This window comes from Talpa europaea (genome assembly GCF_964194135.1).
Source record: "Talpa europaea genome assembly, chromosome: 3".
Classification (NCBI taxonomy): Eukaryota; Metazoa; Chordata; class Mammalia; order Eulipotyphla; family Talpidae; genus Talpa; species Talpa europaea.
Genome location: NC_140069.1, coordinates 83,194,164 through 83,215,687, shown reverse-complemented (window position 1 = coordinate 83,215,687; position 21,524 = coordinate 83,194,164). Strand labels below are relative to the sequence as shown.

General features: G+C 37.9%; 1 protein-coding gene across 1 annotated transcript in view; it reads left to right on the top strand.

Annotated features, from left to right (window-relative positions):
• Positions 1–21,524, top strand: part of SLC25A13 (solute carrier family 25 member 13) — a gene marked incomplete at both ends in the record, with an annotated part of 168,415 nt that overhangs the window by 15,962 nt on the left and 130,929 nt on the right. Inside the window, 1 exon segment of the mRNA XM_084229817.1 lies at positions 11,717–11,770. Coding sequence (XP_084085943.1) covers positions 11,717–11,770 — 54 coding nt within the window.

Genomic DNA, 21,524 nt, shown 5'->3' with positions numbered 1-21,524 from the left:
TGCCTGCAGTTTAAGTCCCCTTTAAGCATGCTGGTGAGGACCCACAGTCAGGCAACCCGTTTTATATCGGGGTTGCCCTGTAACACATCTAGTAGTTAGAGGCCAAGTGTGTTTGTTAAACATCATACAGTGCATTAGATAGCCTTCTGCAACAAAGAATGATCTAACTCAGAACATTCCTGGGGCCAAGTTGAGAAACCCAGGGTCAAGTTTGAAAAACTCAGGTCCAAGACAACCTTATAGCCATGTGGAAAAGATATGGGCTTGGAGCAGATCAGCCTGTTTGACCTGCAGTTTACTCAACTGGAAAGGGACAGAATTCAACCTGTTTCAAGGATTCGCTGAAAAGAAAGGAAGATTGTGCTCACAGGCAGGTGAGCACTTGGTGACTCCACCTAACCATGTTCGTTTTATTGGTCCTGGCTATCCCTGATCCTTTTGGTTTTTTTTCCCAAATAGACTTTTTTTTTTTTTTGAACAATTTTAGGCTCACAGCAAAAATAGAGAGGAAGGTATAGAGATTTCCTCTATTCCTCTGCCCCACATGTGACTGGCCTCCTTCATTATTATCCCACTAGAGGGGCACAATTGTTGCAGTTGCTGAACCTGCATTGACACATAATTATCATGTAAATTCCATGGTAAATTTAGAGTACACTCTTAGAGTTGTGCATTCTATTGTTTGGGACCAATTTTATAATGATTTGTTTTCACCATTTAATATCATGAAGAGTACTTTCACTGTGCTATAGTTCCCCTGTGCTCTGCCTGTTCTTCTTCCCTACCTCCTTATACTTGGCAACCACTGGTCTTTATTCCTGACTCTCTAGTTAGCTTTTTCAGAATGTCACACAGTTGGAATCATACTGTATGTGGTCTTTTCAGTTTGACTTCTTTCAGAAGTTAGTAATAAGTATTTCGGGTTTCTCCAGGTTTTCTTATGGCTTATAGCTCTTTTTTGGTGCTAAATAATATTCCACTATCTAGATATCACAGTTTATGGCACACAGTCTATTTACTGACTGGAAAAACATCTTGTTTGCTTCCAAATTTGACAATGAATAAATCCACTGTAAACACCCATGTGCAGGTTTTTGTATAGATAGATGTTTTCATTTCCTTTGAGTAAATACGAAGGCGTATAAATGCTAGGTTATATGGTAAAAGCATGCTTAGGTTTTTTTTTTTAATATATTATCTCATTTTTTATATATTTTTAATTTTATTATTTATACAAGCACTGGGTACAGTCAGAAGCACCGGAGGGTGAGAGAATTCACTAGAGCCAGAGCGGAGAGCAGAGCAGAGCAGGCAGACTGACGAAGTACACTGCTGAGGGGAACAGTGGGCGGCAGGAGAGGTCTGCGTGCCATGTGGGACCCTTGCCAGGTGGCCGGGGATGGAACAGCATTGCAGAGGCTGCAGACAGCTTTGCAAGGCAGCACTCAACCACTGCACCACCGGGGATGCCCAAAGCTTAGTTTTAAAGAAACTGTTGATCTGTCTTTCAAAGCAGCTGTACCATTTTGTATTCCCACCAGCAATGAATGATAGTTCCTGTTACTTCACATCCTTACCAGAGTTTGGTGCTGTCATTGTTCAGCATTTTGACCATTCTAATAGCTATGTAATGGTATCTTGTTGTTTTAATTTGCATTTCCCGGATACCTTGGATGGGGAGCATTTTTTCATAAGTTTATTTGCTATTTATCTTTTGGGAGGAGGTATCTGTTAAGGTCCTTGCACATTTTTAATGGACTTAATGTTTATTTTCTAATTGTATTTTAAGAGTTCCTTGTATATTTTAGATAACAGTTCTTTATAACCGACTTACATATTTCACAAATACTTATCTCAGTCTTTGGCTTATCTGTTCATTCTTTAGTCAGTATCTTTTGCAAAGAACACATTTCTATTTTAAAGAATCCCAGAATATCAATTATTTTTTTCATAGAGCACACCTTGGGTATTATATCTAAAAGGTCATTGCCAAACTCAAGGGCATCTAGGTTTTCTCCTATGCTATCTTTTAGGAACTTTACACAACGTTCTGTAATCTGTTTTGAGTTCATTTTTGTGAAGGGTGTAATGTCTATGTTTGGAATCATCCCTTTTTGCATGTGGGCACCCAGTTGTTTCAGCACCTTTAGTTGAAAAGACTATCTTTGCTCCTTTGTCAAACAGTGATCAGTTGACTATATTTGTGCAGGTCTATTTTTAGATGATTGATATATCTTCTTGGAGAATTGACTCTTTTGTTATTATTATCCCCTCTTTATCCTTGTTAACCTTCCTTGCTTTAAAAAGAGCTCTGGAAATTAAGATCACTATTTCTACATTATTTTAATTAGGATGTATACGATACATCTTTGTCCATTCATTTATTTTTGTGTCTATATATATATATATATTTTAAGATTTATTTATTTTTATACAAGAACCTGGGTACAGGCCAGATGCATGGGAGGGTAAGAGGATTCACCAGAGACAGAGCTGGGAACAGACCAGGCAGACTGATGAAATACACTGCTAAGGGGAGCAGCGGGCGAGACAGGAGAGGTCTGCTTTGCCATGTGGGATTGTCGCCAGCCGGCCGGGATCAAACGCGCGCTGTAGAGGCTATGGACAGCTTCACAGTGCAGCGCTCAACTGCCTGCGCCACCAGGGAGGCCCTGTGTCTTTATATTTTAAGTGGGTTTCCTATAGATAGTATGCAGTTGGGCATGTGTTTGTGTGTATGCGTGTATGTGCGTGTGTGTGTGTGTGTGTATGAGAGAGAGAGATATTCTACATTTTCTGTCTTTTAATTAATTGATATGTTTAGACCATTGACATTTAAAGAGATTATTGTTTATCTTACTTGGTGTTCTCTGATCTTTCTGGATTTGTAGTTTGGTGTCTGACATTGATTTGGAAAATTTTTCAATCATTATTGCTTCAGATACTCCTCCTGCTACTTTCTCTACTTACTGCATGCATGTTATAACTTTTGTAGTTGTCTCACAGTTACTGGATATTCTTTTCTGATTTAAACAAATTTTTCCTCTTTGCATTTTAGCTTTTGAGGCTTCTCATTAAAATATCCTCAAACTAAGAGATACTCTCATCAGTTATGTCCAATCAGTTAATAAGCCCATCAAAGGCATTTTTCCTTACCATTGCAGTATTTTTGATGTAGCATATTTTATAAGATTTATTTATTTATTTTTGCATAAAAGAACTGGGATTTAGGCCAGGGGCGGGGAGAGGGTACACCAGAGACAGAGTAAGGAGTAGAACAGGCGAATTTACTGAAATACACTGCTGAGGGAAGCAGTGGACAACACAGGAGAGGTCTGCTGTGCCACATGGGTTAGCTCTCTGGCCAGGGATCCAACTCAGGACATAGTGTTGATAGCACTGAAACTCAACCCTTAGGCCACCAGGCAGGTCCCTTGGTTTTTTGTTAGAATTTTCATCTGTGTCTTACATTGTCTATCTCTCCTTGCATGCTGTCTACTTTATCTGTTAGAGCTCTCAATATATTAATCAATTTTAAATTCCTGGCCTTATCATTTCAACATAGCTGCCATTGTCTGAGTCTGGTTTGATGATGATTCTGTCTCTTCAAATTGTCTTTATTGCTGTTTGTATGCCTTATAATTTTTTTTTTCATGATAAGCTAGAGATGATCTACTGGGTACATCATGATGTACTGGGTAAAAGGAACTATTTTAAGTAGACTTTGAAAAATGCAAGGTATGTCCTATAGCCCTCTGATGAGATCTTAGTCTTTTAGAGAGAGCCTGTGTTCCTGGTCAGTGTACACTTCACCAAATGTCTTTTGTTGGATTTTTCTTCTTAGGTGGGAGAGGATGGTTAGAGATGGCTGGAGTTGGATATTTCCCTTCGTTCACGTTACTTTAGTTCTGATAATAATGCTCTGGCAGGTTAGACTAACTAATACATCATTTTTCCTTAGGGCATGCCTTGTTATAAAGAATAGACTGTGCTAGTGTATTTCACAGTGGCTCCTTCACCTCTCCTCCAGCTGGAAGTGCAAGGCAAGTTTTCTCTAATACTCACAGTGAGAACTGGACTGACTTCCAGGAAGTAAAATTCACAAAAGTAGGGAAGCCTGATGTCTAGGCTGCAGAGTTCTAAACTCTTGGTCTTGTCCACAGTGAGACTCTAGCAATTTGGCATGTATGGTATAGGTTTTCCTACTCTGACACTGATTCCCTTAGGTGTTTGTTTTAGCTCATGGATGTCTGCTGTGGTAAGTTGTGATTTTCTGCTTCTGCCATTCTGTCTCTCCTTTTTTGAGGTCAGTGATTTTCCTTATGACCTTAATTCTCTAAGATCTCAGAAAAGATATTGATTCCTGAGTTTTTCTTCTGTATACTTGTTAGGAAGGAGTGGCTTCTTCCAAGCTTTTTACATGCTAGGCTGGAGACCAGAAGTCTTCCTGTCAACTTTTGCTAACCTTTTTATATTAGCAAAAAATACACAACCTACCTCTCTGAATGTAGGAGTAAGAATTCAATCCCCATTTTCCCCTGTGGCTGGGTTATAGGCTCACAATCTAGCTCTGCCCATTAGATGCTCACTGCTGAGCCTTTGATTTGTCAGGGCAACATGAAGAAGTGCTTGTGTGTGACATTTCCATATCAGCTCACCCAACAGACAGCTGAAGCAATCTGCTTGTGGTGTGGGATCCTGGGAAGATTTCTCACCTATTGATTCTGAAATAATTTTGGGGCATCATTGGTAGAGCCTTGGCCTCAAACTGGTTATCCAGTCTTCTTAACAGGACTGTAATTACCCAGTAGAATGTAATAAACTTTTTCCTAATATGTCATCTTTTGTTGTTGCTTTCTAAGTTGAATTCATGTTGGACCTCTTTGCCTCCTATTATATTTGGGATTAGAAATATCACATAGCTTTTTTCCTAGTTTATATATTTTTAAGAGTAGCTAATAGTGACTGTTATCATTTCAGGATTCACAGAACACTTTTTCTTCATTCTAATTGGTCCTCAAGGTAAGTTTATGAAATAGGTAGATATTGTCATTTTGCTATTTTATAGATAGGAAAATAAAACTTGGATATGTTAACTGAGTTTTTCAAGGTTACAAAGTTTGCAGCATACTGCGGTCCAAATCTTTGCTCTATAAAGCTGGTGATGTCTGACTATGTTGGGGTGACAAAGCATCGTCTGTTTCTCTGGAGAGTTGCAAATATGAACAGAAAAATATTTGTTTCAGAAAAGACTCTTACTATCTCTTGTCAGGTTTTACCCTTGGGAATCTGTACTGGAATGTTTGCCTTAGCTTAATAACAAAAATAATGAAATCTAAAATTAGTGGGTTTAAAGCTATTTTGGCATAAAACAGCCTACAGCTAAAACACTACTATTCATTTCTTAACTGTTATAGTCTACTTCTTAATGTCAGAATTTAACGGTGCTGGCTTTATAGTTGTTTAATGTTTATCCACAACAATGGAGAGTTAAATCCAACACACTTCACAATTTACTGAATCCTTCTGATAAACATTTCCAGCACCCTGAAATGACCTACCTATGTAATTACCTGGCAGGTTAACATTTGTGGTGTCTAATGCTTTGTAAGTCAGCTGTTGAGTGATATGGACTTTTGAGGGTTGATTACACAAAAATGTTGTGGTTTGAAGATTGCTTAACATGGCATTTGTTTGTACACTAATTTATATCTCAGTAGATTTTCATAAGTACTGCTCTTCATTTATTAGAATTAGGGAAACTGTTATGAGGAATAAGTGACTCCATGATTTTAATAAAAAATTATTTTTCTCAAATTCGATGATATACCTCTTGCTTTCTTCCTTTTGAGCTAATAGTAACTGTGGTTTTGGGGAATTCCAAACTTTCTTTTGCAATTACTGATTGTATCAGTCAAGGTTCACTTGCAGAGAACAGAATCCCTTCTAGCTGGTTTAAGCAGAGGGAGATTTATTACAGGGTATTAAATGGCTTTCAGAATTTGTTGGGAAAGTGAAGAAACAGACTTTAGTTTGGGCTCTCAGGAATGATTTCCAGAACCTCACAGCAGAACAGGCCACCAAGGGAGCAGTTGTCTCTTATAGAGTCATGAATCTTCCTGCCAAATGACACAGGCAGGGGGTTGCCACAGGAAAATCGGACACTTCCAATGATAATGCTTGCTGGCAGAAACAGCAGAAACTCAGTTCTCAGCTTCCAAATCTTTCCTACCAAAATTTTGCTTTCCAAATCTCACACAACCTCACTTAATTGATAGCATCCAGGCCACATAGCTGCAAGGGAGTCTGGGAAATGTAGGTTTGACTTTATGGTCTCTGTAGTATAGGACAATAACTAGGAAGAGAGGTTTGCCTTGGTATCTAAGTTGTTAGGTTTTATTGCGTAGCGCTTTCCACTGAACTTCAGGTCCACCTACTATACTTTCTCAGGTGCAAGGGCCATACAGGAACATTTCTCCTTCTCCTTCCTGTGTTTGCTGTCTCTGCATGTACACACACATACACACATGCACACACATGCGCACCCACACCCACACATCATATCTGCTTTTCATGAGCTGCTACTTCTGGTTTTTCTTTCATAACTAATATTAGTAATTATATCATGACAGTAAAATTTTTCAGTGTAAGCCAGTGCTTGTCTTGGCTTTCAAACCATTCAGGTTTGGAAGGGTGATGGGGAAATACTACTGAGTGAAGTCTGTGTTGTACAGTTGGTCAAGTGTCTGCTGAGGTTGGGACCTTGGGCTCTAACCCAGTAGTTCTCAAACCAGCCAAACATTATAACTTCATGATGGACCTTTAAAGAAAGCTGTTCCAGAGATTCTAATTCACTTGGCCTTTGCATTCTAATATGACTGATCTTGGTATTGATAAAACTTCAGGACTTCTCAGGTGACTCTAGTGTGCGACTGGAGCTGAGAACCTCAGTCATAATCAGATATATGTGGACATTAGCTAGCACTGTGGTTCTTAAATTTTAATAGTATCAGGATCACCTGGAGAACTTGTTAGCTCTAGATTGCTGTTTCCGATTCAATATGTGGATGTGATAATTTGCATTTCTAGAAGTGCCCAGATGATGCTGATGATGCAGTAACCACACACTGAAAACTACTGGTTTAAAGGAAGCTACTTATTTTCATTGTGAAGATCTGATTTTTGTTTACTTGGAAGACCTTCTTCTTTAATTAACATTTTGGGAGCATTTCCGATCTTTGCCGGAGCTGGGAATATAGAAGACTCAGATATCTTCAAGGATATCATGGTCTTGCCTCTCCAGAGCTTCCCAGAGTGAAAGCTTTTCTTTGTATTTTCTTCCTCAAGTTAGTATCCTTATTTATTTTATATTTTATATAGGTTTAATATAGGTTTTCTTGTGTATGTATGTCCCCACTGCCCTTGGTAGACTAGCAAGTACTTTGATTATATAGTTCTGTAAAACTGCAATTAAATTATTGAACTTATAGCTTCAGCTTGTTTCCTATGTAAGAAAACTGTTTTTAAAATAAACCTACATGTTGAATATCTTTTCTGGGGCCCTCCTATCTTTGGCTGCACTAGTGCATTAAATGAGAGTGAATTTATTTGTTCCAAAAGATAATTTTCTGTTCTCCTTGCCACTCATCTCCCTAACTCTCTTTTAAAACCATTCATTGAAGTTTTGTTGTTGTTTTTATTTATTGCCTCTACCTCGTTAGTATATATGTTTTGTAAATACTACTGATAACTTATTTAAGCTATTATATCTAATGTTTGCCTTGTCAAAAATTTTACATATTCATAGATCCTTAGATGTTGCCATTTGGAGCATAGATTTATGGAATTGGCCTGAAAATTCCATACTAAAGTTAAATAAAGGTAGATGTTTCCACTGTATGGACAAAGTATATAATGTGTAGTTTTTCCAATTCTAACCCCACTTCCCGTCTATTTCTGTTAAGCTTAGCTTGGAGTAAATGTTATCTGATTGTAAAATTGTTGTGTTGATTAAATTGCAAATAGGAATATTTCATAATCATCTGCAAAGAAACCTTTTCCTTCTTGGTGATATAGTACCCAGTTATGCTTGGAAACCAGCTACTTTATGTAAAACTGTTGATATAAAAATTTTGCTTTTGGGTGGAACCTGTTCATATAAATGCAAATTCAGGTAAATAATGATAAGATGGTAAGATTTACCATCTTATGGTAAATATTTACATATTACTAGTATATGAGAAAAAAATACATAGATAACAAAATAAATTAGCCTTCTGGAAATGATTTAAAGTTTGACATGTCTTCTAAAGTCCAAGAATGAACGAAGGTTTGTTTGATGCAGAATGCACATGCTGCACAGCTGACCTGAATGGGTTTATGCAGGGAGGCTACGGTTCTGTGGCCCCTTTTTCCAGTTCAGAGAACTTGGGCATTGATTTTGCTACCAGTACACCTTCAGCATACTGGTACCTCTGACTATATCGTTATGTTGTCTTCAATAACGCTATCTATGTAAGTGTTCTTCTTGCATTGCAAATGATACCAAAATATGAAAGAATAGTAGGTGGAAGTAGAAATGGAATTTCTGATTAGCCACACCAGCATTGGGGGAAAATAGAATTAGTGTAGGGGTGAAACCCAGGAGGCTGGTAGCACTTTTTCTGAATCTATTCCCTATTGAACCATAGTTATATGTGCTTATATAGAATGTACCCAGGACCTAATACAGATCTCAGTAAACTCCAGGAAAACTCCTTTATGTCTAACCATTTCCAGTACCAGGACCTTTGGGTCTGTTTTCAAGAAATAGTACTAAATAGGGCTAGGATGGCAGAAAAGGTACTGATTTAGGAAGACCTCAGTGTTTGTGTAATGGTTTGGTGAATGTTTTTGAAGAGCCATGAGTTCCTATCCCTTTTCTCCTGCTAATTTGTCCTTTAAGTTTATAAGCCAGGTTACTCTTCATTTAGAATTTTTTAGGAATTAAAAAGATAGACCTTTCAATAAATAATATATGTAACAAATAACATTGTTTGAGAGCTTTAACTGTGTCTCTCTTTGGTGCTAAGCACTTTGTATGATTATCCCTGGCATGTTGCAACCATCCAGGACTTCCCATTTTATAGATAAGGAAAATAAGTTTGAGAGGTCTGGGACCAACTCAGGGTTGCACAGCCAGTGAGTTTGGAGGTTAGGCCCGCTTCCCAGTTGAGGGCAGTCTGTGATAGTAAAGCTGTGTTCTTAAACACAGCACTGCATGGACATAATAAACTGGTTTTGTTAGAAGAAATTGGGATCTTCTTGATTTCTAGACATAACCTATATTATATTAATTATGGCCACTTTGAAGCTGCCAATAATATGACTCAGTGAAAAGGTAACAGGGTAGGGCCTCCCCTGGTGGTGCAGCGGTTGAGCGCTGGGCTGCGAAGCTGCCTGCAGCCTCTGCAGTGCTGGTTAGATCCCCAGCCCCCGGCGAGGGTCCCACATGGCACGCAGACCTCTCCTGCTGCCCACTGCTCCCCTCAGCAGCATATTTCGTCACTCTGCCTGTTCTGCTCCCCGCTCTGGCTCTGGTGAATTCTCTCATCCTCCCGTGCTTCTGACTGTACCCAGTGCTTGTATAAATAAATAAATAAAATCTTTTAAAAAAGAAAAAAAGAAAAGGTAACAGGGTAGAAGATGGAAGATATGGGATCTGCTCTCAAACCCATAGAAATGTAAGCACTTCTAGGGAAATAGTTGATCCCTCTGAGCCTTAGTTTCCCCTCCTGTAAATTAGGGGCAACACTCATTTCTAGATGTGACTCAGATTTGCAGTGAGGATCCAGTGAGGTAATAGACATGCTTTGAAAAATGTAAAGTGTTTTATACATATTAGGTGATATGAGTTATATGTGTCAGTTCACTGTATGGATTTTTTTCTTCTGTGCCCTGGACCCTGGGTGAGTTAACAAAGTGAAAGCTTTGTTTCTCTCTGAGTATCGTCCCGGTGGTGAGCATTGAATGTGCATTTTAGCCACAGTAAAATAGTAGTAGAAGAATGCTGTGGGAAGTAGGGCAGGGAAAGTTCACTCTGAAATAGTGAACTTGCTCAGGAAGGCTTTATGAAATGCATGGCATAGTGAATTAATTAGATTTTAAAGGATGTGGTATTCAGATAGAATAAGAATAGTTTACTTTGTGGAAACATTCCTTCGCTTTTAAAAGGAAAACCAGCTAATAATCTGGGGTCACCATATATGCCTTAAAAAAGAAGTTACTTATGTAGCGTCTTGAGGTATGGAACTTGGGTGGAAGAGGATGGTGGCATTTTTATGCTGGCTTGTGTTCCCCAGTAGTGTTCACCCCACTTTTCTCAGAATATAGACCTGTAAGGAGGGAATCATCTCCTGAAAACTTTAGGCCATCACTATCATCAGTCTTAGGTCAGATGGCAGTCTGTTTTTTCCTGTTTAATTGAACAGCAAAGAACACTAATTCAGGTTTTTAAAAAGATTAAAAATTTTTCATGGCTATAAATAGCATTGGTAGTTATAAGCACTCAGCTATGATTAGAAGAGTTATCAGTCCTGTTTTGGGAACAAGGTGACCACCAACTGGTCTCAGAAAGGATACCCCATTGCAGTGACAAGTTAATAAAATTATTCCTGACAGTGGCAAGCCAAGGAGCTCAGGCAGTTCCATATATAGACACAGAGAACACATTGTCCAAAGATCTCAGAAGAGCCTTTGCAAACACGGAGGGATTTAGAACAATTTGCATAAATCTCCCCATGGATAGGGACATGGCTCCAGTGTTGGGGTGGTTCCAGGAACCCCTTCTTGGCTGTATCGGGGGTGACGCTGTGCTTGGTGAGAATTCAGTCTCATGACGGTTTTTGCCAGCAGGATTGGGTGATGAGATGGTGAATAAGCCCACTGTTTGGTTCCACATAAGGACTCTTTTGTGTTGGCCTGGGGCAGCCATGTTCAAGTTTGCCTTGCTTTTTCCCCAGTGATGTTTTTGGACTTTGTGGGCTGGAGAATTAAGCATAACACCTATTCTGAGCTAATCTGTCAAATTTTGCTCTTGGAAGGTAACCACAGTCCCTTGTATTTCTAGAATGGGGGGAATAATAGTCATACCTTTGGAGACTTCTAATTTCTTAAATTATAAGTCAGGAAGAAGTGGACACTGCACTGGGCATGCCCGGATAATTAAGCATTCATACCTCTTCATGGTGGAGCTGTTGGAAGTAATTCCCTTCTGTTTGTTAATATGACTTGCCTTGTTCACTTAACTCCTTTAAGAATTGTGTTCTCTTATACAGTTAACAAGCAAATTGTACTTAATATTCAATATTCCCCTGTGAAAGGGTATGGGTCACCCTAGAGTATAGTGAAAAAGTGCCAGGTGGTTACAAATCTGTTTCAACTTTTCTTTCTTTTTCTACTTCTTTTTCTGTTTTTTGAAAAAAAAAAAAAAGATATATATTAAGCCAGATATTAGGAGCTTTACTGGTTTCATGCATTGAATGTTATCATTCCAGAAGCCACATAAGGAGTCTAATTTAAAATCCAGGGAGTAGGTTATGCACTGGGGAAATTTGGTGCGTTAGGTACAAAAATGAAATCCACTAATTTCTAACCTGGAGTTTATTTTCTTTCAGTCTGCTAGCTTGATTTTTCAGCTTTGTTCTAATAATATAAACATTTTTATGTTTATTTATAGGTGGCTTTAACCAAGAGAGCAGATCCAGCTGAGCTTAGAACAATATTTTTAAAGGTCAGTATAAAGGAATCTATTTTGTTTCTTTTTTGATTTGTGTTCTGTAACTTTTAAAGATTATTTTCAAGCAGCTCCCTATTTCATTGTTATGTTTTTTTAAAATCCCCCAAAGTATCTTTACTTAAGATTTTAGAAAGAGATCCTTTACAATTATATCTGTTTTTTAAAACATTCTGGAAATGTATAGACCATTGTTTGTGATGGTAACATAGTTTAAATTTTAATTTATTTTATCTCATAAGGTATCGGGTATTGAAATGGAGTTCCTTAGGGATTTAGTCTCATAACCCATTTACCTTTTCAGGATTGACCTGTGCAGTTTGATGATATGCTTTTTCTCCTAAAACTTATAAAACTTTTTGTAAACATCTTTATCATCCTTCATTTATCCAGCGAGGACGCATTTTGTCTCTCCTTGGTTGAAGCCCATTGTTGTTGTCATATCATCATCATCATCATCATCATCATCGTTTTATTCCAACAGTGGTGACTTCTGAAGAGACCTCAGTATCAGTTATTGTAGATGCTAGATCATAATAGACACTGTACAATGTTTACTTCCTTAGCTTCTTATCCCTTCACCTACTTTGTGATATTGGGCCGTGCATGATTAATACTGCAGTAAAACCACCTCAGATCTCAAACACTGAACCACTTTCAGAGTTATTCAACTGGAATTAAATTATTCAAAAAACAAGAAGGCCTCTTTTGTAAAGATAATTTAGAAAGATTTATATCTGCTCCCTTCTGAATATTATAAATAGACAGCTGTGCTGTAAGTAAAGAAAACCAAGACTTCAAGTGAGAAACCTGATGTTCTCCTGTGATGTACCAAGTATGTGGCCTAGGAAATGATTAATTCTGTGAGTATCACATTCCTAATCAAAATGTGTTACTATTAAAAAGATCTGGAGAAATCAGGGCATTTGAACACTGACAGGTTTATCAAGGAATTGTTATCAGTTGATTTTTAGACCAGCTAATGGCATTCTGATTATGAAAAATATAGACTTTTTCTCTTAGAGGTAGACATTGAAGTATTTACAGATGAAATTATGATGTCTGAAATTTGCTTTTAAATAATCCAGTTTTTTTGGAGTGGGAGAAATGAGTGGGCAGCTGGATGATAATTCTTGTGCTATCCTTTCTGGGCTAAAAATAAATTTATAAAAAAAACCCTGCTTTCTTCTATAGAATCCAAACTTCTTTACTAATTTATCCTTTTCTTCCTCCACCCAGAGGTATTCATATTTTTTAATCATTGTTGGGAAATGGAATATTGGGCTTATTATATACTGTCCTCTCTACTTTCTACATGTTTGAACATTTTCATAATAAGAAATTGCAAAAGGGGCCTCCCCGGTGGCGCAGCGGTTGAGCGCTGGGTTGCGAAGCTGCCTGAAGCCTCTGCAGCGCTGGTTCGATCCCCGGCCGCCGGTGAAGGTCCCACATGGTGCGCAGACCTCTCTGCCGTCTGCCGCCCACTGCTCCCCTCAGCAGTGTACTTCGTCAGTCTGCCTGTTCTGTTCTCCGCTCTGGCTCTGGTGAATTCTCTCACCCTCCCGCGCTTCTGACTGTACCCACTGCTTGAATGAACAAATAAATAAATAAATAAACAAACAAACAAACAAACAAATAAATAAATAAATAAATCTAAAAAAAAAAAAGAAATTACAAAAGCTTGGAAAGATTCAATGAGAAAACGTACATGAAAGTGTCCAGGACCTGATATGCATTAGATAATGATTGAGCAAATGCTTGAAATTTAATAGTTCAAATCCAAGAGAGACAGACTTCAAAAGGAAATGATTAAAAACATGAATAACTTTGGGTGGAGGAAAAAAGGATAAAATAGTAAAGAAGTTTGGCTTCTATATAAGAAAGCAGTTTTTGGTTTTTTTTTGTTTTTTTTGTTTTTTTAATTTATTTTTAGCCCAGAAAGGACAGTGCAGACTAGTGATTCACAGGTGGAAAAGCAACAGGATGATGAAAATCCAGAAAATAGAGAAACATTTGTTTCTTACCTAGACTAGTGTCTTCTGTGCATGAGGGGCCACTGTGATTGGGATGAGGTGTGGATGAAGGAACCAAAGAAATTTTTAGTACATATATTTAAGCTCTATATCGTAAGACACCAGCAGAAGAGCACCTGAGTGGGTGGTCAAAGAACCTAGAACATATGTAGAGTTCTTAACATGAGCTAACAAAATATTAAATCACTCCTGGAACCTAGGACCTGTCTGTTATCTCCTGCTTTTCTAGGCGAACAATACTTGCAGGCATCCCTCTGACAAGAAATGGAAACACCTTAGAGTTCTCAATAGATGTACATCTTGGATACTTACTGGTCTTTTGTGGTGATCTATTAGAAAGGTGCCTGGTAAAAGCTGTGTCCACCTTTTGAAGCCCATATGGCTGGAGAGAAGAAGTTAAGACTGTTGGAATAATGTGTCTTTTCCAGAAGCTACATCCACTCTCTGTCTCAGGCATATCTATACTAGGGTGAACTGGATTGGTCAGGTATACCTAGGGAGAGAAAGAGTTCCATGCGGAGTTCTGGAGAGCCAGCCGCAGAGTTCCTGTGTATGTGGGCCTGAATCCTGAGAGGAAACCTTCGGGACCAGATACAGAAGTGCTGTCTTTGCTTGGTGTGGCTACAACTATTTGGCTTCTGAGTGAGAGTCCCATGTGACTTAGAGTTCCAGGGGATGGTGTATGGGAAAACGTCCCCAAAGAAAATAGTGATCAGCAGTTTCTAGAAGGGATTGTGGATCTGGCAAAGGTTCTGGTGATCTCATCAGGCATGAATAGTTTGGTGCCCACACAAATCCACCTTGGCTCCGCTTGCTGAGGATCTCTTGTTTACCATCTACCGCAGACGGTGTTGTGGTGGGTGAAGAATAGGGAAGGAGGCGCCGTGGGGGCTGTGCCAGGCACGTCTCTGCGGTGGCTGGGCTTTTTAGTTAAGTATGGATCAGCAGTAAGCGCTCTGTAAACCTGACTACTTTGCTGATTCTCTGTGACTTCTTTCTGACTTGATTTTTCTCCCTAATAAATATCCTAACTTGATCTGTGCTAAAGTAGTTAGCAAGGGTTCTTTGTAGTTTGGGGGCATTGCAGAGCAGCATCATTATGCCCTTTGCACCCATGTCCTGGGAGCAGGAAAGAGAAACTGAGCATCCATGACAGATAAGGGAAGAAGGGTCCTGGAGGGATAAAATGGTTCTTATTCTGGCTTTTTTAAATTGATGCTTTTGAGAAGAGTTAAAGCCAATTCCTCTCTCCCCCATTCCCACTATTTTCAAAGTTGTTATAGTGTGTTTTGTACAGTGTTCAGTATAGGAGGTATAAAGATGCTTAAATCATGGTTATTGCCCTTAAGTATCTTAATTCATTTGTAAGTCATTGTAAAACAAACAACAACAACAACAACAAAACATAGTTTGGTTGGTAAGCGTTATATAGCTTGGCAGGAAGATGATGTGGGACTAATTTCATCTTCCTGGAGAGGGTCGTTAAAGTTACAGAGAAGTGGTAATGTTAAGCTGGACTTGAAAATGAATAGGTATTTATCAGATGGAGAAGTTAGGGGAAGGTTTTGGGTGAAAGGAAGATGATCCCAGGCCAAGAAAACTGTATAGGTGAAGCAATGAACTGACAAAGTACCAGGTGTGTGGAGGGACTAGCTGGTCATAGGGGCATCCTGGAACCTGGAATCACAGGTGATGGTACTGGAATGGTAGGTAGGGTGAGACGTGGTGTAAAACATTCCTGTTTCCAGCCAAGGATACTTGAATTTCATTATGCAAGCCGTTCTTATAATAATTGGAGGGTAATGTTTATCCTGGATGTGGAAGTTAAAGTCTTTGGTAGTCAGTTTCGTTTATGACCTAAATTGGTATGTTTTTTGTGTGTCTGCATAATGCTTTTGGCGTTGCTTCATATTCATTTAAAAGGTGTCTTTTGAGAGCTTGCAGTTTAAATAAAATATCTTAATACTCTATGATGAGTAGGATGTGCAAGAGAAATACAAGAAATGACCTTGTCTTAAAGGAGCTCAGATTTTATATAGGAGACTAGGTTTACATGCACAGGTGAAAAAGAAAATCAACCTAATCCCAGGATCTGCATGTGTGGCTAATACAAACAAGAAATGGAAAAGAGGGATCGATCCTCTTGGTGGTGGGGTGAGGTGATCCGAGAAGGTTCTTTGGAGAAGTAACTAGAGGAGTCTTTAAACATAGTGGAAGCTGGAGATGTGTGGGGAACAGGAGACTGGACTGGCATCCAGGGAAGAATACAGCATTCCAGAGAAGATCTGGAGATGGTTTTGGAAGCAAACGTCCTCTCCTGTTGAAGAATTCTTACTCATTCTTCAAATGTTTATTGAACTTCAGCTCTGTGCCAAAGACTCTACCTTGGTGTGGATGAAAAAATTAGAAGGTTAACTTGGGACTTAGCATTTCCGCTAACCATTAGGAAGCCAGAGAAGGTTTTTTGAGTAATCTAGTGACATGGGGATGTGAGCTTGAGATTTGATTGGTATAACAAGGCCATGAGTTGGGCAAACTTGGGTATAATACTTGGGTGAAACCCTAAGAACTTGATTATTAGGATTGTGGTGGGAGTGGGAATTGAGAAAGGGAAGTTAGAGAAAGGGAAGTTGATGAAAATGACTAATCTCGTATTATGGACAAGAGAAAACAGGTGTCAGTAACAAGAATGGGGATATTGAGGAAACCAATAGCTCACGAGAGAGCAAAGGAGTTGATGTGTACTGTTTAGAAATGTAGAGCCAGAAGTAACTGAGTATCTTTAGTGGAAGAGGGGAAACTGAGTAAAAAGGAAAGTAGGTTGGTTATATTACAAATTATAATGGTAATATGTAATGAATTGATCTTGGATTTTTGTAATTATTCATTATTAACAAAAGTAAAATATATATAGATTTAAACGATTTATTTATTTATGCATACAAGAACTGGGGTACAGGCCAGAGGTGCGGAGGGTGAGAGGATTCACCAGAGACAGAGTGGGGAACAGACAGACAGATTGCAATACACTGCTGAGGGGAGCAGTGGGCGAGTCAGGAGAGGTCTGCTGCACCATGTGGGTTAAAAGCTAAATCAGGACAAGAGTTAAGTCCTATTTTGAAAAACTTTCTTAGGATGAACCAGTTCTTACTCAATTGATGAAAATTTAAAAAGTAGGTGTATGTGAAGAAAAGTAACTTGTGACTTTTAACTGACTAGCCATCCATCCACCTACCCACCCAACTACCCATCCATCTGTCTATCCATCCATCCATCCATCCATCCATCCATCCATCCATCCATCCATCCATCCATCCATCCATCTCCTTTTCTCTGAATCTGTAGGGTTTTCTCCCTAACAGGAGGGGTAAAATACTGTTTAGGATCATTGTTTTTCTTTATCTAATAATGCTATGAATACTTTTTCCTATAATTGAGGGAATTTCTACAGTATTTTTATTGCTACTTTATATGCCTGCATATGGTTGTTTATGTATAATTAATCTAACAACTTCAAACGATTGCAATTTAGTCATCTGCTTTGCTCTGATATCATAACATCATTGTAATGAATACCTTTGTACTTATATTTTTGAATGAAGCTAGCATTTTTTTTTTTCAGATAAATTCATTTTAGAGGCATCCTTGGATTAAAGATTGAGTTTAGAACATTTAAAGACTTTTGATGCTGCAGGGATAGAAGAGAAATCTTTGTGTATACCCCTGAGTTCTTCTACACTGGCAAATAAACAGATAAACAACAGATAAACAAATAAACAACAGATAAATTGACAAGAGGAAAAGGAATGAACAAAGTTTAGTGTAACATGTATACCTCCTATATACGTGGGAGGTACCCAGTGAAAGTGAGTGATTCCACAAAATGGCTTCAGTCACCTCCTTAAATATCTTCAGCTAGAGATAAAAGACATGTGGTGGGGTGGTTGGCTGTTGAAAGTAACCCCAAAAAGGACAGCACAGTTGTGCAGAGTTAGGGTCCTCCTTCCTCCATTGATAAAAGTTAAGGAGATTAGGTTTTCTCTGGACACAGAAGAAGACAGGGTTATTTTTCTTTATATACATGAATATCTCTTAAAAAAAGGACAGATTTTCAGGATTCAGATTTTGCTCCCTTACAGTGCCTCTTAGCAGCCCGCCATGCATGCAAGTTTTATCATTACATGTTTTGTATAGTAGAATGGAAGTTTGCATTTCTCCACATTACGGGATATTATGACACTTTATGTGATTGATTCAGGTTATTATTTTAAAACTACAGAAGCAGAAACAAAAACCTTTACACCTGTTTTCTTGAAGTTACATCTTCTTTTAAATTTTCATTTCTTTGATCAACAACATATTTATTAATTGACCGTTTCTGATTCTTAATTACATTTTTGTTTTTTCCTTAATTCCAATTTCAACATTTTGCTATTTACAAATTAATAATTTAGAAAAGCACATAAAATAATAGTACAGTAAGCACCCACATAGCCAGCCACCTAATATAAATAAATATCATGCTAGCACATACATTAGTTTCACATGTATGTATTTACTAATATATTTCAGCATACATTAGATATCATCATAATTCACCCTAAACACATTAAGCATACAGTTTCAAGTCATAAGATAATTTCCTTAATGGCCATGATACCATTGTGAACCTAATAAAATGAACAGTAATTACTTAATATAAGATACCCAATTTGTACTCAAATTTTTAATTATTTTATTCCAAATGGGGTAAAGAATGGTCAGATCCAGTGAATCTGGTATGTAAAATGTTTTTTAGTGACTGGAAAATAGTCAAGGAGAATTTGCCCTTCAGCCCTAAGAAGTGAATGATTTGTGGCAAAAATTGGACAACTGATGATTATGGGTGTTTATGAAATGACTGTTGGTGAGCAGGTCAGATAGGACCCCTACCTTCTGAGCATATAGTGATAGATTCCTTTTCTGACTCTTTTTGCTATTATATTCATTGGGTGAGGTGATGTTTCTTGGTGATGACAATTAGCTTATTAGAGTTCTCCAGAGAAACAAAACCAGTAGAGGTCTATATATTTATATCTCTATATATCTATATCTGTCTTGTTAGCTTACTCTAATTCAGGAGGCCATTAGAAGGCACAAGTACATTTATTTAGGTTCAATGAATTGCAGTTTGAGGTACTCATTTTACATGCTGACAAGGGACAAAGTTGGAGATTTTTAAGCAAAGAAGAGTGGAGGATGAGCTAAGTGGTTTAGTGAAAAGGAAGAGTTAATTGGTGTTTAAAGAGCTGAAAAGCAGGTGGCTACACATAATTGATTACTTATTCTATTTTCTGGCAAAAAGTCCTCAAGCTCTGGATGATTTTTCAAGCAATTGTTTGGTTGATTGTTTCTTAAAACAATTGCATTTTGGCCCAGTCCAAAGATTCTTTGACCCAGTTCAAGTGAGAGAAGTAGTGTACTTTCTTGGTAACAATTGATCAACTCTATTTTTAAAATGACTCCACAGATGTCAACTTTCATGGTCCATTTCTACATACCTATTTATTTATTTAATGAGATTTATTATGGGGAATTGGCTCATTCGATCAATTGGAGAGACTGAGCAGTCTCAGGATCTGCAAGCTGGAGACATGAGTAAGCTACAGTATAATTCAGTTTGAGTCAGAAGCCTAACAACAGATGTGTAAATCTGGGTCGAAGAAGAGATGAGATGTCTCAGCTCAAGCAAGAGCTCATTGTCCCAATAGGCAAGAGAAAGGGGGTTCACTTCCTAATTCCTCATCCTTGTGTTCTATTCAGACCCTCAGTGTGTATTAGATGATGCATGTTTACTTTGGGGAGAGTAATCTGTTTTACCGAGTCCTTGGTCTCAAATCTTACCCTAAAGCACCCTCACAGACACAGCTGGAAATGTTTAATTTGGTCACCCTATGGCCAATCAAATTGACAAATAAAATTAACCATGAAAATAACTGTTTTTTTGGATTGTGCTAGGAATTCTCAATTGTCTTCCCATTGTGTAATTTTTGTATTTGTTTACTCATATTAAAACCTGCAAAAAATTGTAAAGGAGAGAGACTTCAGGTTACTTGTAAAATTTATTCCCAAGGAAGGATTAAATTAGATTTTAAAGATATGGGACCCTCTCTTCACTGCTGCAAGACTCCAGAGCTACCTTTGTCAATGTATTTTTATGATTTACATCATTCCAACATCTAAGGATGATATATTTACTGCGATCACAAGCAGACAATTCTAGCTTTAGTGATGAACTGGTTTTGAAAAGAAAATTGTGTTTTCTGTGCCAATGTTAACATGTTATATTTAAGAGATGACTTCTCACATCTAAAAAAATGAAGCAGATAAAATCGCTCAGTGATTTTTTTCAATGCTCACTATTTATTGAGCTATAAATCAAGTGCATAAATCGTAAGGGTACACAAAGGGATCAAACTACTGTAACCAGCACCCCAAAAGCCCTCTGATAACCTGTTAGTCAGCACTCACCCTCCCAAGGGTGACCAGATGTCATCTGTCAATATTCATTAGCTTTACTTGGCTTTTAGTCCAATATAGATAGAATCATACACATATATTCATCTGTCTAATTTATTTTACTGTTGCTTTAGTTGTAAGATTCATTGTTATTTTCATGTGTAGTTAGTGTTAGTTTTTTTCTTTTTATTGCTGTTGGTTGACTTTTGAGTTATTTTCCGTTTTTTCCCCCTCAACAATGCTGTTGTGGTCATTAAATTGCTAAAGCATATTTTTTGGTGAGTGGATGTATATCTCTATATACCTCTGCATGTGTGTATTGTAGATGTACTTATGATTGAAATTGCTGAGTTATATAGAAGATATTTCCAAGCAGTTTTCTAAAGTGGTTCACAAGTTGACTCTCCTACCACCAGTGTCAGATTTACTCCCCATTTTTGCCAGCACTTATTATTTCTTTTGATTATCTTGTGCATGAGGAGTGGTGTTGCATTATAGCTTTATTTTGCATTTCCTCTGGAATTTTTTTTTATGTTATATAGCAACCTGACAATGATTCCAAAGGTCTTTTGGGGACAGAGAGTGAACATGACCAAGTGAACTTACAAGAAGGAAGTAATACAATATTTTATCTTTCATTCATTTGACAAGTATTTGCTGAACATAATTCACTGCCTGCCAGGCAGGCATCAACCCAGGAACTTGAACACTAAGAAAGACAGGAAAAATTCCTCACCACAAGTGTGCTCTCTACTTACAGCAGTTAAGGTGCACATGATCTTGCAAGAGTCAGCAGGTTAATTGACAAGCAAAGTCCTGAAGCATTTCCTACTGTAGTGATGACAAGAATGGTCTGTCCATCCTGGCACTCACTCGTGGGAAACAAAACTGTAGATTTCTTCCTTCAAACCCCATTAAAAATAAAGTACCATTTAAAGTTATATATAGATGTGAAATAAAAATGTACTTAAAAAGAAAACTAAGAGAAAATCTGGGTGAATATTTAATTTTGAGATAAGAAAGGATTATTTTCTATACTTAAAGGTAATGGAAGAAACTGTAAAGGAGAAAAAAATCTACAGGCTCAATTATATAAAAATATCAAACCGGAAAAGTATTTGCAACAAACATGATGGACAAAGGGGGGAAAGGGCATGTACACTCACTGCTGGTGGGAGTGTAAATTGGTACAGTCTTTTCTGGAGAGCAGTGTGATAATA